This window comes from Schistocerca serialis, chromosome 11, assembly GCF_023864345.2.
Source record: "Schistocerca serialis cubense isolate TAMUIC-IGC-003099 chromosome 11, iqSchSeri2.2, whole genome shotgun sequence".
Taxonomy (NCBI): Eukaryota; Metazoa; Arthropoda; class Insecta; order Orthoptera; family Acrididae; genus Schistocerca; species Schistocerca serialis.
The window spans coordinates 195,836,188-195,853,263 of record NC_064648.1 but is presented as its reverse complement, the minus strand read 5'-3'; the positions used below and the strand labels follow the sequence as shown (position 1 = coordinate 195,853,263).

The 17,076-nt window shown below is 42.7% G+C and overlaps 1 protein-coding gene across 1 annotated transcript in view; it reads right to left on the bottom strand.

Annotated features, from left to right (window-relative positions):
* Positions 1–238: 238 nt before the first annotated feature.
* Positions 239–17,076, bottom strand: part of LOC126426649 (putative sodium-dependent multivitamin transporter) — a 504,370-nt gene continuing 487,532 nt past the window's right edge. The window contains exon 3 of the mRNA XM_050088535.1: positions 239–476. Within this exon, the coding sequence (XP_049944492.1) occupies positions 239–476 (238 nt within the window). The remainder of the gene's footprint in view (positions 477–17,076) is intronic.

Genomic DNA, 17,076 nt, shown 5'->3' with positions numbered 1-17,076 from the left:
CTATCTGTTTATCATAATGTTCATTGTACATTTCCTATCTTGTACACCTGAAGATGTGATTTTAAATCACGAAAGTTTGTGTGTTCCCATAATAGTTCATATACAAGTGAAAGAGGTTTATTTCAGAAACACTTCATAATTAACTCCACCACTAAAACATCTTTTAATTCAACAGCAAATGTGTCTCCAAACAGATTATATCTGAAATTGACTGCCTAATCAGTTGTCAGGACATCGCTCAGCTGGAGACAGTGCTGCCACTGTTACCACTGCCACTCACCCTGTGCCCTCTCCTCGCGAGCAGCGCCCTCCGGACTGGCGGCACGAAGAGGTCGGGGTCTGGCGGCGGCACGCTGCGGTCCCCCTTGCAGGTGACGCCCGCCACCCACGACACGACGGCGCCCACGACGAGTGTCAGCAGGAATCCCAGCACGACGACCCACAGGTACGACACGCGGTACAGGTAGAAGTACTCGCTGCAATGTGGGGAATAATACACATAATACATACATGTAACGTGTGGTTCCCAGGAGTGGGGTGCATGTGACATCATGATATAACTGCCGATGTTGTTGTTGTGGTCTTCAGTCCAGAGACTGGTTTGATGCAGCTCTCCGTGCTATCTATCCCGTGCAAGCTTCTTCATCTTCCGGTACCTACTGCAGACTACATCCTTCTGAATCCGTTAGTGTATTCATCTCTTGGTCTCCCTCTACGATTTTTGCCCTGCACGCTGCCCTCCAATACTAAATTGGTGATCCCTTGATGCCTCAGAACATGTCCTACCAACCGATCCCTTCTTGTAGTCAAGTTGTGCCACAAACTCCTCTTCTCCCCAATTCTGTTCAATACCTCCTCATTAGTTATGTGATCCACCTATTTAATCTTGAACATTCTTCTGTAGCACCACATTTTGAAAACTTCTATTCTCTTCTTGTCTTAACTACTTATCATCCACATTTCACTTCCATACATTTCTACACTCCATACAAATACTTCCAGAAACGACTTCGTGACATTTAAATCTATACTCAATGTTAACAAATTTATCTCCTTCAGAAATGCTTTTTTTGCCATTGCCAGTCTACATTTTATATCCTCTCTACTTTGACCATTGTGAGTTATTTTGCTCCCCAAATAGCAAAACTCATTTACTACTTTAAGCGTCTCATTTCTTAATATAATTCCCTTAGCATCACCCAATTTAATTCGACTACATTCCATTATCCTCGTTTTGCTTTTGTTGATGTTCATCTTATATCATCCTTTCAAGACACTGTCCATTCCATTCAGCTGCTCTTCAAGGTCCTTTGCTGTCTCTGACAGAATTACAATGTCATCAGCAAACATCAAAGTTTTTATTTATCCTCCATGGATTTTAATTCATACTCCAAATTTTGCTCTTGCTTCCTTTACTGCTTGCTCAATATACAGATTGAATAACATTGGGGATAGGCTACAACCCTGTCACAGTCCCTTCCCAACCACTGCTTCCCTTTCATGCCCCTTGAGTCTTATAATTTCAATCTGGTTTCTGTACAAATTGTAAATAGTCTTTCTCTCCCTGTATTTTACTCCTGCCACCTTCAGAATTTGAAAGAGAATATTCCAATCAACTTTGTCAAACACAGGCTTGCCTTTCCTTAATCTATTCTCTAAGATAAGTCATAGGGTCAGTATAGCCTCACGTGTTACAACATTTCTACTGTCAATACGGAATTTTAATTGAACGCTACTCTTTCCGTTTACTAAACTACCCCATACACTGTGCATTTTTTCATACTTCCATCCTTTTATTCTCAGGTGATGCTTCATTCCACTATTATGAGCCATATTTGATTGTTTTCTGTATATTCATTGTTGATTTTATGTTAATCTCATTTTATGAGACATTGCATTTCATTAATAGTTGCTTGTAAGTGGAAGATGCATAGTGTTTCAATAGCTTTTCAATAAATTATTAGGAACAGTAAAAATGTATTGAAGTACTCATATATGCAGAAATGTTAAGACTAATTAAGAAGTTAGTATTGATTAGAATGAAAGCAGTTGCTGACGTGTGTGAATATTACCAGACTATCGGTTTAGTAAGTCATGGTTGTAAAACACTAAAACAAATTCTTTACAGAAGAATGGAAGAACTGGTATAAGCTGACCTGGTGGAAAGTTTGTATAGATTCTGGAGAAACGCAGCAAAATATGAGGCAATAGTGATCCTACAACTTATCTTAGAAGATAAATTAAGAAAGGCAACCCTACATTTACAGTATTTGTAGACTTAAGAAAGCTTTTGACAGCCTTGCCTGGAATGCTCTCTTTTAAATCCTGAAGGTAGTAGGGGTAAAATACAGGGAGCTAGAGCCTATTTACACCATATGGAAGTTATAACAGTTGAGGGAACAGAGGAAAGCAGTCGTTGAGTTAGTGAGGCAGGGTTGTAGGCCTATTACTAATGTTATTCAATCTGTACATTGAGCAAGAAGAAAGGAAACCTAAGACATATTAGGAGTAGGCATTAAAGTTCAAGGAGAAGAAATAAAACTTCTGAGGTTTGTCAATGACAGTGTAATTCCCTCAGAGGCAGCAAAGGCCTTGAAAGCGCAGTTGAAAATTATGGATAGTGTCTTGAGAGGAGGATATAAGAGAAACATCAACTAAAGCAAAACAAGGGTAATTGGATATAGTTTAATTAAACCAAGTTATGCTATGGGAATTAAATTAGGAAATGACACACTTGAAACAGTAGACGAGTTTTGTTATTTGGGCAGCAAAATAACTTAGGATGACTGAAGTAGAGAGGACATAAAATTTAGACTGGCAATGGCAAGTAAAGTGTTTCTGAAGAAGAGAAATTATGTTAAAATTGAGTATCAATTTAAGCTTTAGGAAGTCATTTCTGAAGCTATTTTTATCAGTGTATATAGCCATGTTCTGAAGATAGAGTTCACACATGAAGAGACTAGAAGCCTCTGAAATGGGGTGCTATGGAAGAATGTTGAAAATTTAATGCCTAGATTGTATAACTAATGAGGAGGTACAAAATACAGTTGGAGGGGGGGGGGGGGGGTGCAACCTGACTAGAAGAAGGAATTGGTTGATAGGAGACATCCTGAGATACCAGGTGATCACCAATTCAGTACTGGAGGGAAGTGGGGGTGGGAGGGAAGGGGGCTGTAAAAATCATAGAAGGAGACCAAGACAAGAACAGAGTAAGCAGATTCAGTAGGATGTACGTTGCAGTAGTTACTCAGAGATGGAGAGTCTTGCACAGGCTAGAGTAGCATGGAGAGCTGCATCAAACCAGTCTCTGGACTGATGGCCACAACAACAGCAATAACAAATAATAATTAACGAAATATATGTTCACATTTTGTGCATGTCCAGGTGTGCAATGGGGACATGTGGTGATAAACACTGGAACCAATCCTTATATCATTCAGTGTAATAGCATTGGTGCTGTTTTTACACACTCGTGATCTACAGCCTTAACTAAGAGAGGTAGTGCAAAGCTGATCTTCACTAATTTTCTCTTTTACTTCCAGGTGAGAACATAGGAAGGCAGGTTGTGGTGTTGACACTGCATTATCTGTAGCTAACATTATCCCAGACTGAAGTTATCGCTGAATTGTTACTCGATACCTTATTAAAAAGATTTATGAATATAGGGTAGTAGGGGGGTGTTTAGATCTGGTAAGGTGGCGGAAGGCAGACCTGTACTTGGACAATTTGATAGGAAGTGTAACATTAAGACGGGTGCATGTCTATCACCAGTCATGGCGGTTCTTTTGGTGTGCAAGGTTTGAACGTGTCTTTGTAGTTGCCAATAGTGTCATAGTGTGTCCAGGCATGTTAGAGACGCTGGGATTCATGGAGGAGAATGACGGTCTGTGGGGGTAAAGTGGGACTTCCGGCATATGAAGTCAGCCTCATTCTGCCAACGGCCTTGTCAAAGAGGGTGGAGGAGCGGATAGAGGTTCAGGGCACTCTCTTGTCCTAGGGGTGGGAAATTGCCCCTAAGGGCGGAAGAATCAGCAATGATCAACGACATGAGGATGCAGAAGGCAATTGAAACCACTGCATTAAAGACACGTAATGTGTATCCACAGGACATGTGGCCTGTAATTGAAGAAGTGTCATAATGATCTCTGCATTGGCAAAAGATTCCGGAATAGCCCCACATTCGGATCTCCAGGAGGGGACTGCCAAGGGGGAGGTTACCATGGGAAAAAGATTGAATAATCAATGAAAGGATAACGATCTACAAGACGGGGCATGGAATGTCAGAAGCTTGAACGTGGTAGGGAAACTAGAAAATCTGAAAAGGGAAATGCAAAGGCTCAATCTAGATATAGTGGGGGTCAGTGAAGTAAAGTGGAAGGAAGACAAGGATTTCTGGTCAGATGAGTATTGGGTAATATCAACAGCAGCAGAAAATGGTATAACAGGTGTAGGATTCGTTATGAATAGGAAGGTAGGGCAGAGGGTGTGTTACTATGAACAGTTCAGTGACAGGGTTGTTCTAATCAGAATCGACAGCAGACCAAAACCAACAACGATAGTTCAGGTATACATGCCGACATCGCATGCTGAAGATGAACAGATAGAGAAAGTGTATGAGGATATTGAAAGGGTAATGCAATATGTAAAGGGGGACGAAAATCTAATAGTCATGGGCGACTGGAATGCAGTTGTAGGGGAAGGAGTAGAAGAAAAGGTTACAGGAGAATATGGGCTTGGGATAAGGAATGAAAGAGGAAGAATCAATACGCAAAGAAGTGGGATACGGAAGTACTAAGGAATGACGAGATACAGTTGAAGTTCTCTAACGCTACAGATACAGCAATAAGGAATAGCGCAGTAGGCAGTACAGTTGAAGAGGAATGGACATCTCTAAAAAGGGCCATCACAGAAGTTGGATGGAAAGCATAGGTACAAAGAAGGTAGCTGCGAAGAAACCATGGGTAACAGAAGAAATACTTCAGTTGATTGATGAAAGGAGGAAGTACAAACATGTTCCGGGAAAATCAGGAATACAGAAATACAAGTCGCTGAGGAATGAAATAAATAGGAAGTGCAGGGAAGCTAAGACGAAATGGCTGCAGGAAAAATGTGAAGACATCGAAAAAGATATGATTGTCGGAAGGACAGACTCAGCATACAGGAAAGTCAAAACAACCTTTGGTGACATTAAAAGCAATGGTGGGAACATTAAGCATGCAACAGGAATTCCACTGTCAAATGCAGAGGAGAGAGCAGATAGGTGGAAAGAATACATTCAAAGCCTCTATGAGGGTGAAGATTTGTCTGATGTGATAGAAGAAGAAACAGGAGTTGATTTAGAAGAGATAGAGGATCCAGTATTAGAATCGGAATTTAAAAGAGCTTTGGAGGACTTATGGTCAAATAAGGCAGAAGGGATAGATAACATTCCATCAGAATTTCTAAAATCATTGGGGGAAGTGGCAACAAAACGACTATTCACATTGGTGTGTAGAATATATGATATGATGATGTCTTTGTTCAGTCGACATATTCAGTGTCTTCATGTCCCCAAACGTATCACCGAGCCACAATTGTTCACGACTGGTTTAAAGATCATTCTAGTCTGGCGATATACCATCTGACTTTCGGAAAAGCATCATCCACACATTCCGAAGACGGCAAGAGCTGACAAGTGCGAGAATTATCGCACAATCAGCTTAACAGCTCATGCATCAAAGTTGATTACAAGAATAATATACAGAAGAATGGAAAAGAAAATTGAGAATGCGCTAGGTGACGATCAGTTTGGCTTTAGGAAAAGTAAAGGGACGTGAGAGGCAATTCTGATGTTATGGCTAACAATGGAAGCAAGGCTAAAGAAAAATCAAGACACTTTCGTAGGATTTGTCAACCTGGAAAAAGCGTTCGACAATATAAGATGGTGCAAGCTGTTCGAGATTCTGAAAAAAGTAGGGGTAAGCTATAGGGAGAGACGGGTCATATACAATATGTACAACAACCGAGAGGGAATAGTAAGAGTGGACGATCAAGAACGAAGTGCTTGTATTAAGAAGGGTGTAAGACAAGGCTGTAGCCTTTCGCCCCTATTCTTCAATCTGTACATCGAGGAAGCAATGATGGAAATAAAAGAAAGGTTCAGGAGTGGAATTAAAATACAAGGTGAAAGGATATAAATGATATGATTCGCTGATGACATTGCTATCCTGAGTGAAAGTGAAGAAGAATTAAATGATGTGCTGAACGGAATGAACAGTCTAATGAGTACACAGTATGGTTTGAGAGTAAATCGGAGAAAGACGAAGGTAATGAGAAGTAGTAGAAATGAGAACAGTGAGAAACTTAACATCAGGATTGATGGTCACGAAGTCAATGAAGTTGAGGAATTCTGCTACCTAGGCAGTAAAATAACCAATGACGGACAGAGCAAGGAGGACATCAAAAGCAAACTCGCTATGGCAAAAAAGGCATTTCTGGCCAAGAGAAGTCTACTAATATCAAACACCGGCCTTAATTTGAGGAAGAAATTTCTGAGGATGTACGTCTGGAGTACAGCATTGTATGGTAGTGAAACATGGACTGTGGGAAAACCGGAACAGAAGGAATCGAAGCCTTTGAGATGTGGTGCTACAGATGAATGTTGAAAATTAGGTGGACTGATAAGGTAAGGAATGAGGAGGTTCTACGCAGAATCGGCGATGAAAGGAATATGTGGAAAACACTGATAACGAGAAGGGACAGTATGATAGGACATCTGCTAAGACATGAGGGAACGACTTCCATGGTACTAGAGGGAGCTGTAGAGGCCAAAAACTGTAGAGGAAGACAGAGAATGGAATACGTCAAGCAAATAATTGAGGACCTAGGTTGCAAGTGCTACTCTGAGATGAAGAGGTTAGCACAGGAAAGGAATTTGTGGTGGGCCGCATCAAACCAGTCAATAGACTGATGACCAAAAAAAAAGGTGAGGGAGTGGCTATCGACCTGGGTAGAGAGGGTACCCCAGTAGGAATCCCAGTCGACACGGGATTATTCATGGATGTCTTTCAGAGGAGGGGTGATGTGAGGATTGGTATGGGGGCGACTCCACCATGCACGATCGGGAGGGGATTATCGGAGTGGTAGAGGAGGTAGGGAGAAGTGTGGACATTACGCTGGGGCTGTAGAAAGGTTTTGTTTAAGAGGAAGGCATCCACACCATGGGTCGTAAGGGTGTGCATGAAGAGGTTCTTGTTGGTGGGTAGGGAGCGGATGTTGTTAAACAAAATACAGTGCTGTCGCATCATGACAGGAGTTTAGACAAGGGTGCCGAGACGGGCGAAGGTGAAGTGGGCTTGGTTGTGGGAATAGGTGGCATAAGCGTTAAGGCGGAAGGCGGATTGGGTGGCGAGGGATATCTGCTGGTGGGTGAGGGGGCACTGTAACGGGTGGACATTCTGGAGGACGATGGTGACAAACCAGATGATGTCCTCAGAAGTGGGGAGGGGGGGGGGGTACGGACGGAGTTGCCAGGAGGAGTGGGGCATCCAGAGGGCGGGTGGGGACGGTTAGTTCAGGAGTTGTGGGGAGGGGGGGGCCTTGCATTTCTGGGAGTAGGTGGGATGCGGGAGGTTGCAGGTATTGCAGGACACAGCCTGAGGAAGTGCACCTGTCTGCAGTGCAGGCAGATGGGGGCCTCGCAGCACTCTGATGTTGGGTGTGCGTTGTAGCACCGGCACCTCTGGCAGCGGATGGATTGAGGAGGGGAATGGGAGGGGTTGACCTTGTACCAGCGATGGAACAGAAGGGCACCCTCCTTCAGGAGTAGGAGAAGAGAGGGTGAGAAGCTTGGGGGATGAATGAGTGGGGGGCGGCGATTGGGCACACCACATAATTCTGGTGGTGACGGCAGAGGGAGAGCTATATACAATGGCGGCGGTGGTGGTGGTTGTCATGATTACAACAAGAAAAGAACGTAAAGAACAGGACAGGACTGGACACCCACATAAGGTGGGTGGGGCCGGCAGAATTGAAATTCCGGTGCTCCGCACGGACGTCTAGGTAGGGATGCGCCTGAAGCTCCAACAGTACCTCCTCTTCCGTGATCGTCAGACTAAGCTAAGTGATCATGCCGGTAAGGGTTGGCGGGCAACGTGGGGCTTGAGGTTGGCGGGAGGCGGAAGGGGAAGGAGCAGGGGAGAGAGAGGCACTGGGGGGAAAGAGGGTGATGGGGATTCGGGAGAGGATGTCTGAGTGAAGGGTGGAGCAAGGGGAGGTGATGAGAACAGAGTCCCGATGGGGAGTGAGGAGGCAGATGGGAACTCCGGGGTAGTGTTGGCAGAGGAGCTTCATGAGGTTCTGGGCCTCGAGGAGTGAGGGGTCAGGACAGGATAGGAGGTATTTGAAAGAGGAGGGGAGGAGGAGGAGGAGGAGGATGAGGAGGAGGAGGAGGAAGAAGTGGAGGAGGAGGTAGCAGTGGTGGCAGAAGGGACAGGGGGGGGGGGGTAGGAGGAGGAGATTGGGACGTTTTGGGAGTGGAGGAGGCAGGGGTGCCACTGGGGCACTTAACAGCGACTGAAGGGTGAGAGGAGGTGTGTGGGAAAGGAGCCACTGGGAGATGGTGGGGGGTGGCAGGTCCCAGCATGGATGCTGGTGCTGGCTCCGAATACGGGGATGGTGATGGGCCTCCACCATCGCAGGGGTTCCAGAGACAGAAGGAACAGGGTGAGGGAATGGAAGGAAGGGATCAGAGGAGGAGGCGAGGGAGGAAGGACCAGGGGACGGGGTTACGAAGAGTGAAGGAGAAGGAGAAGGAGAAGGGAGGGTGAGAAGCTTGGGGGATGGAATGAGGGGGGGGGGGGAGGTGATTACACCCCGTAATTGTGGTAGTGGTGGCAGAGGGAGAGCTATATACAATAGTGGTGGTGGTGGTAGTGGTGGTGGTGCTTGTCATGATTACAACGAGAAAAGAAGGAAAAGAACAGGACAGGACTGGGCAAAACTAAAGAAGAAAACAAGGAGCTCACAAAGACGGACAAAAAGAAGACTGAGGCCGAAGTCCCACTCCACTGCCGCTGGCAGGAGGTGACTGCAGAGGCTGCCGGGCTGGCAGGCTGGCAGGCTGGCAGGTCCTGGAACACCTAACACTTCGATAACTGGCTATGCCGTGACCGCACGGCGGTAGTCTTTCGAAGTATGGGGCATGATGACACGAATAAAATACATACAAAGCAGACAGGTAAAAAAATAGACAGACAATTAAAAACACACGGTGACAGACTGGTTTCTGCTCGCAAAAGACATAAAATTCACACCCAGCAACAGCATGGTTTCTGTTCACAACACTAGAAAGACGAACAGTGCTGAACATTCACTGGAATGCTGCACTAAAAAGTTGGCAAATGTGACATACCACAGGTGGGAGCAGGTGGGGGAAACTGGACAGATGATGCGAAAATAAAAAAGGGGGGGAAGGAGAGGAAAAGCGAATGGGGGAGAAGGGAAAGGAGCCAATGGAAGATGAGGAACTGTAAGAGGGGAGGGGAGTGCTGGGCAGATGCGACAGGGAGTGGGGAAGGCAGAGGAGGGGAATACAAAAGGACTCAGGGGAGAAGGGAGGTATGGAGAGATTTGGTGGGGAGAAAGAGGGCATCATCCAGGAGGGGGAGTTGATGAAAGCCACCTTGCGAAAGGAGATAAAGGGTGTAGAGACGGAGGGTAGGGGGGTCACAACAGTGAAGGTGTGGCAGGGGGAGAGGACAGGAGAGGAGAGGTGTAGAGTATGCGGATATGTTCGAGGAATAGGAGCAGATGGGGGAAAGGAATGAGGTCATAGAGGATCCACATGGGGGACGGGAGGCGTATACGGAAGACGAGGCGGAGTGCATGATGCTCAAGGATCTGGAGGGCCTAATAGAATTTGGGGGGGGGGGGGGCAGATATCCAGGCAGGACTGGCACAACAGAGGATGGGATGGATTAAGGATTTAAAGGTGTGGAGGATGGTAGAAGGGTGCAACCCCCATGTCCAGCCCGAGAGGAGTTTGAGGATTAGGAGGTGGTTGTGGGCTTTGGATTGGATGGAGCGGAGATGAGGGATCCAGGGGAGGTGATGGTCAATGGTAAGGCCAAGGTAGGTGAGGGTGGGGGAGAGCTGACATGACGGGCACAGACGGTAAGGGAGAAATCCAGGAGCTGGAAGGAGCGAGTGGTACGACCTACGATGATTGCCTGGGTCTTGGAAGGATTGATTTTCAGGTGTAACTGGGTTTTCTCTTTTGATGCTAGTCAATCGTCAGGATGAGCATTACTGCAAAGGGCATTTGATTCTAAAGCATTATGACAGGGTGAAAAAACACTAAATAAATTACTTTTTCTCTCTTAACAACATGGGGGCAGGGTGATTTCTTCCTTGGCTCGGGTATGAGGTAGAATGAAACAGCATTTTTACATACCTTTTATTGAAAGTTTTGTACCAATCAACATTCCTCCACTCGGAGAAATTCACCCTCGAATTTACCACTCCACATTCCTCCACTCTTCACGCGGTAAAAGCACTAACGTAAGCTATGAAAACTCACGACTTAGATGATTACACACGCTTCACATTAAGTATGTTGAAAATACTTTATCACTTTACTAAAGCACTGTACACTCATGAATCACATAGTTGACACATAAATTGTTATAATAAGTGTAACAAATCTTGATGACAATGAATAAACAAAAATAGATTTTTCACTTAGAAAATTACATAGCAACACCTGTTTAATCTACCCTATATTAATGCAAGAATATCTATTCTACAGTATTGTTTATTTTAACATGAGTCTGTTTAATAAAGACTGAAGTACAATAAACAAAATTAATACACTAATGCTCAAAAGTAACCACTGAAGTAAACCAGTTAGGGGTGTGGTATCCAGTTAACAGGGATTTGATGAAGTGGTATATTATTATTTGGCTTACTTTTTCGTCTTAAATAAAACAAAACGGTACAAAGCAGAAACACCAACAATAAGGTTCCAGATATACCCGTTCTTAGCATTATAATTTTAGTTTTGTGTTCACTTTTTAACTTTAAGGCATGTTGCATCATAACATTCACATCAATTTTGCCTTGCTGTGAGTTTATGAACATATCTAATGATTTCAGAAGGGAACTGTCATGGGAGTAATTGAGGTAGGATAGGTTTTGTGTAGGAAATGCTAGTAAAAACAAAAACAAAGGAAAGAAGGAATATATTGTTAACTACAAGAAATACATGTTTCTACGTTCAACCTTTTTTTCTTAAAAAATAAACCATTATCATTTATTAATTATTTACATTTGTATACTATCCACAGTCTACCATGATTCAACTAGGACATTTGCACCCTTGGTCGAATATGGTATGGTGCCATGTCTGTATGTTGTGCTGGCGTGGCCACTCTTTTTCCTTTTTGGGCACTTCCTCCACTCTTCGGAAAAGCAGACACTATTGTTGAAGGAATTACATCTGGAGTGCCTTTAAAAGGCTTTAAACGACTTGCATGGACAATAGTAGTTCGGGTGGGCAGTTTCAGTTTAACGTTGGCTGGTGATGTGATCTCAATATTTTGATAAGGACCTCTGTAGTTTGTTACAAATTTCTTCGCTTTTCCTTTCGCAATGTATGGGGTTGACAGCATTACCCACTGACTGATGTGGATATTTAGCCTTTGTATTAGCTTTTTGAACCTTTTTCCATACATCCTTCATCATTCGACAGAAATCTTTTACTGTTTCTCCGACTTTTCCGTTTTTCTGCCTGATTATATCAAAAGATGACGGCATTTTTATCCCATAGGCCACTTCATAAGGTGACATGCCAGTTACTTCATGCGTTTTGGCGTTGTATACAGATACGATTATTGGTAAATACGTATCCCAATTAGAATGTTGTTCTTTAATATAATAACTAAGCATCTTGCCAATTGTCCGATGAACTCTTTCTGTGCGTCCGTTGCACTGAGGGTGTAACGGAGTTGTGCATAATTTACGTATTTTTAGTAAGTGGCATAGCTGTTTCATTTATTCAGACATAAAATTACATCCCTGATCTCTGATAATACCTTCAGTTACGCCAAATTTAAGTATCCAGTTGTTAACTAAAATTTGGGCAACTGTATTTGCTTGCTGATCTGGGAGACTCACCATAGCTAGATAGCGTGAAAAGTGACCTATAATCATAAGAACATACTTACTACCATCAGGAGTTTCACCAAACAGAGTGTAGATATCTACTCCGCAGATTTGAAATGGGCATGAAGCCTCGGGGAGCCTCTGTAAGGTTATTTTTAAACGAGAAAGTTCAGCTCGTTGTGCAGACACAATGCAATTACGAACGTACTGCGCAACATCCTGCTTTCTGATTTGCCACCAAAGTTGCCCAGCTATGCGTCTTTCAGTTGTCCGCTGTCCACCGTGTCCTGCAAGGATATGATCGTGGGCCATTATTTCTTGTCTAAGGTGTTGGGGAACAACAATTCGCGGTCCAAGTTTTGTTTTACGGCATAATACACCATTTTCAAAGCAAAATTGTTTTTTAGTTGCGTATTTTTTGCATTCTGTATCCGTGGTCTGTAATAACCTTGAATTTTCTACCATACAAGTAGCATTTAAAGTATTTGATGTCATAAATAACACTTAACAATTCTTTCTCTGTTGTGGAATAATTTCTTTCTGCCATTGTTAGTTGTCTCGAAGCATAGGCTATGGGGTGTTCCGCACCATTAATATTCTGACACAAAACAACTCCTACTGAATGACCACTTGCGTCACAGGATAAAATAAATTCTTTATTATAACCTGGGTAGGCTCCATTTGAAATCCAAACTGGAGTGCGACAGGGTGATGGACTTTCACCATTACTCTTTAATATAATTCTTGAAAAAATTATCAGGACATGGGAAAAAGAAGTCAAAGGAATCCAAATTGGCATTAGAAAAGATAATAGATTCAATTTGAAGTGTTTAGCTTTTGCGGATGACCTTGCAATCCTCACAAATAATAGAAAAGAAGCCACTAACGCCATAGAGAAGTTACACGAAATTGCACAAAGAACTGGCCTGCAAATCTCATATGAGAAAACCCAGTACATAGAGAGAGTGCCACAAGACAAATTGCCTATTGTGACAATCCATGGGAAAATCGTACAAGTACCACATTTTAAGTACCTGGGAGAAATCACCCAGCCATCAAGGATCAACCTAAAGGCCAATGAGGAAAGAATAAAAAAACTACAGAAATCATATAAACTCACATGGAACTATTATAACAAAAAGTCCATATCCATTAACGCAAAATTGAGGCACTACAACACTGTCGTACTTCCAGAGGCACTGTATGCTTCTGAAACTACACAAATAGGTGGGCAAACTAAAATCAAAGAAATAGAGAAACATGAAAGAAAAAATTCTCAGGAAAATTTTTGGCCCGATACAAGAGCAAGGAATCTGGATGAAGAGACCAACATCATAATTATACAAATACACAGACAAGATTACGGATACAATAAGGAAAAGAAGAATGCAGTTCTACGGACATATCCACAGGATGAATGAAAACAGAATTTCAAAGCGAATTCTTAAAGTCATCAACTCAGGCAGGGGAAAAACAAAATGGATAAAAGAAGTTGAAGAGGACCTCAGACAAGCACACATAACAGTAAACGATGCAGAAAATAGAACTGAATTCAGGAACATCATCAAAAAACATAAATTTGACCAGGATGCAAATGGACAGCGGAGCGAAAGAAACAACACAGTGAACACATGAAGAAAATTTGGGCTCAGAAAAAACAAACAATCATCATAAAGGAATTCAAGTTCAAACGCTCTCTTAAATGGAAATATTCGAAAATAATAATAATAATAATCTGGGTAGGCTAATACTGGACTATGTGTCAACTTATCTTTAAGGGTTTGAAATGCTGATTCACAGTCTTCAGACCAATGAAATTTTGCACCCTTTTTCAATAATTGATTAAGGGTCGGGCAATTTCAGCAAAATTTTGAACGTATTTTCGGTAATATGATGCGAGACCAATGAAACTTTGTACTTCCTTAACACACTGTGGTGTTGAGAAGTCCTTAACTGCTGAATTAATCGAGGATCTGTTTTAATTCCTTTTTCACTAATGACATGCCCTAGGTATGTAACCTCTGTCAACGCAAAACTACATTTTTACATATTTAATGTTAATTTAGCTTTTCTAAGTCTCTGAAAAATTTACGCAGACGCACAGCATGTTCATTAATGTCTTTGGAGAATACAATAATATCGTCTAGATATACACAACATCGCTGAGTTTTGAAAAGTTGCTGGTGCGTTTTTCAAACAAAAGGCATTCTTTTAAATTGCCAGTGGCCTCCAGCGGTAGAAAATGCTGTTTTATGCCTATCTTCAAGTGCAACTTCCAATTGATGATATCCGCTACGTAAATCAATTGTTGAAAACTATTTACTGTTACCCAAACTGTCAATGATATCTGTAATGTTTGGAAGAGGATAAACATCTGAGATTGTTTGTTTGTTAAGGTGTCTATAGTCACAACAAAATCTATAACGTTTTGTACCATCGGGAGACTTCTTTGGAATAATTACAATATTTGAATTATAAGGCGAATCAGAATATTCTATAATTCCATCTTTTAGATGCTGTTCTAAAAATTCATCCAGTACTGGCTGTAAGTGATACGGAACTCTATATGGCTTCCTATAAACTGGGGGATATTTCCTGCTGGAATCCTAAGCTGTGTGATATCTCTTGCTGGCAGTGGACCTTCTGCATTAAACTCAACTAAAACTGCGTCTATCGTGTCTCTAACATTTCCTTTCAAATGCTCAATCCTCTGGCATAATGCGGTTTTATAGGCGTCTGGTTTCTGACCATCAGTAATATTTGACCAAATGAAATCTTCTTCTTCAAAAGTACTGACTGTAGCTACTAATATTCCCTTATGCAACTCTTTGTCCTCCACTCCGAAATTGTCAATATGTACCGGTACTTTTCTTTCTCCTTCAACGTCTTGAACCCGTACAACACTTCTACGTACAAAACAAAGTGATACATCTAATTCCTCATTTTCGTCTAATGGCTCTATTAGATGCACTGTATCTGTAGGTACCTCAGGGTCAACAGTCATCCAAAACAGTTTTCCTGAGCCAAATGGTATCTTATCCCGCGAATCAACCTTCAAGGACGTTGCACGCAGTGTAGTTGATTTGCCCTTCCGGTTGGGAAATCTTGCGGCAGCAGGCCCTTTGCGGTGGTGTCACCTAGCTGAAACACTATTCCCATAAATTTTTAGGAAACTCTGCCCTTACATGTCAGGACGTTTCAGGAGGTAACCCACGTAAAAATGTATCCAGAGCTCTATCTTCTGCCTCTGTTAAAATAAGTTTATTTGCTTCATCACTAGTTGTCAACTGATAGGTGTTAATATTAAATTTTCTAATCCTATATACAAAGCTTTCTAACAACTCGTTTTGCCTCTGAGCGATAGTGTTTAATTTTTCCCTATAAAGTCAACAGCTGTTCTGTTTGTGAAAACGTTTAAGTAATCCTTTCTTCAATTCCTCAAATGTTAGTGCATTCCATAATTCTTCATGGTATAATACGTATGCTTTAGCCTCTCCTATCAGTCTTAACTTTGTCATTTGTAAGAACTATTCATCTGACCATGATCCTAACTTTGCAGCTGCGACTAAATTGTCAAAAAAGGCTGTTATGTCCTCGCCAGGTTTACCTGAAAAAGGAGTTACCAAGGCTGCTGCTGAGGAATCTAGGGTGGGAGGGATTGAACCGGTTTGCCTAACCTCACACAACTGTTTAAATAAGGCATTACTATCATTTTTAAGCTGCACTATTTGATTAACTAAGCTCTGAATAGCTTCCTCAGTAGAAACCGCTTGTGGTGCTGACTCTGACTTTGTACGATTTCGTGTCATCATTTTACAACCTATTAGTTACACCATCTTACTACACTGAATTCAAAAGATGTTTAAATATTTTCGACAAACTCTTAAAATTATGAGAAAAAACGCACTTCTAAACAAAGAAAATATTACGACTGCTATGCAAACCTCTATCCTTTCACACATTAAACAATACTAACTGTGGACCTTTAGTGACTGTCATTCACACCTCATATTGAGCAAAGGGTTTTTTTCTCTGACACCAAATGTAACTGGGTTTTCTCTTTTGATGCTAGTCAATCGTCAGGATGAGCATTACTGCAAAGGGCATTTGATTCTAAAGCATTATGGCAGGGTGAAAAAACACTAAATAAATTACTTTTTCTCTCTTAACAACATGTGGGAAGGGTGGGTCCTTCCTTGGCTCGGGCATGAGGTAGAATGAAACAGCATTTTTACATAAGATAACTTTTATTGAAAGATTTGTACAACGGTTTCTGTACTGGACGGTTCTGGTTGGGAGAGCGGCAGCTGTGTCGTTTGTGAAGCCTTCTGCTGCGGCAGCGGCAGCGGCAGCGCCTGATTACGCCTGGCGGTGTGTATCTCGTTTCGCCGTCTCGCCCAGTTGACTGGAGACACGCATCATGCTGTGGCCCCTTTAATTATTGAGAATGAAGTCGTGAATCAGATGGTGATACCTTGGATTTGGTGTCCCAGTGTTTCTCTTCTCTATGCGGCCGCGTGTGACAGTGTTGTGCATCGGCCAGCGGAGCGGCGCGGCGAGGGAAGCCCAGTGTCCCAGACTCAAACAATGGACTCCATGTTGTCAGTCTTTGGCTGTCAGATCTTCATCCCAGCTCACAGGTGACTGTTGATGTGAGGCCGTCTCCTTCCCGTCCTCAAAAGTCACCTGGGTATGTAAAAATCAGTCTTAGAATACCTTCTAACTGCTGTCTTCTGGTGGCGAGGCTGCTACTTGCTATTCCACTACAGCGGCGGACTTGGTGCTTCTGTGTACGATGTAGTCTCTTCTTGCATGACGGTCTTCAGTTCCTAAACTGAACTGAAAACTACTACTCTCAGGCCCACTGCGTCTCGCGTATTTATTCACTTCAGTTCACTGGAGGTGAACGACTTCATGGTCATTGCCTCTTCTGTC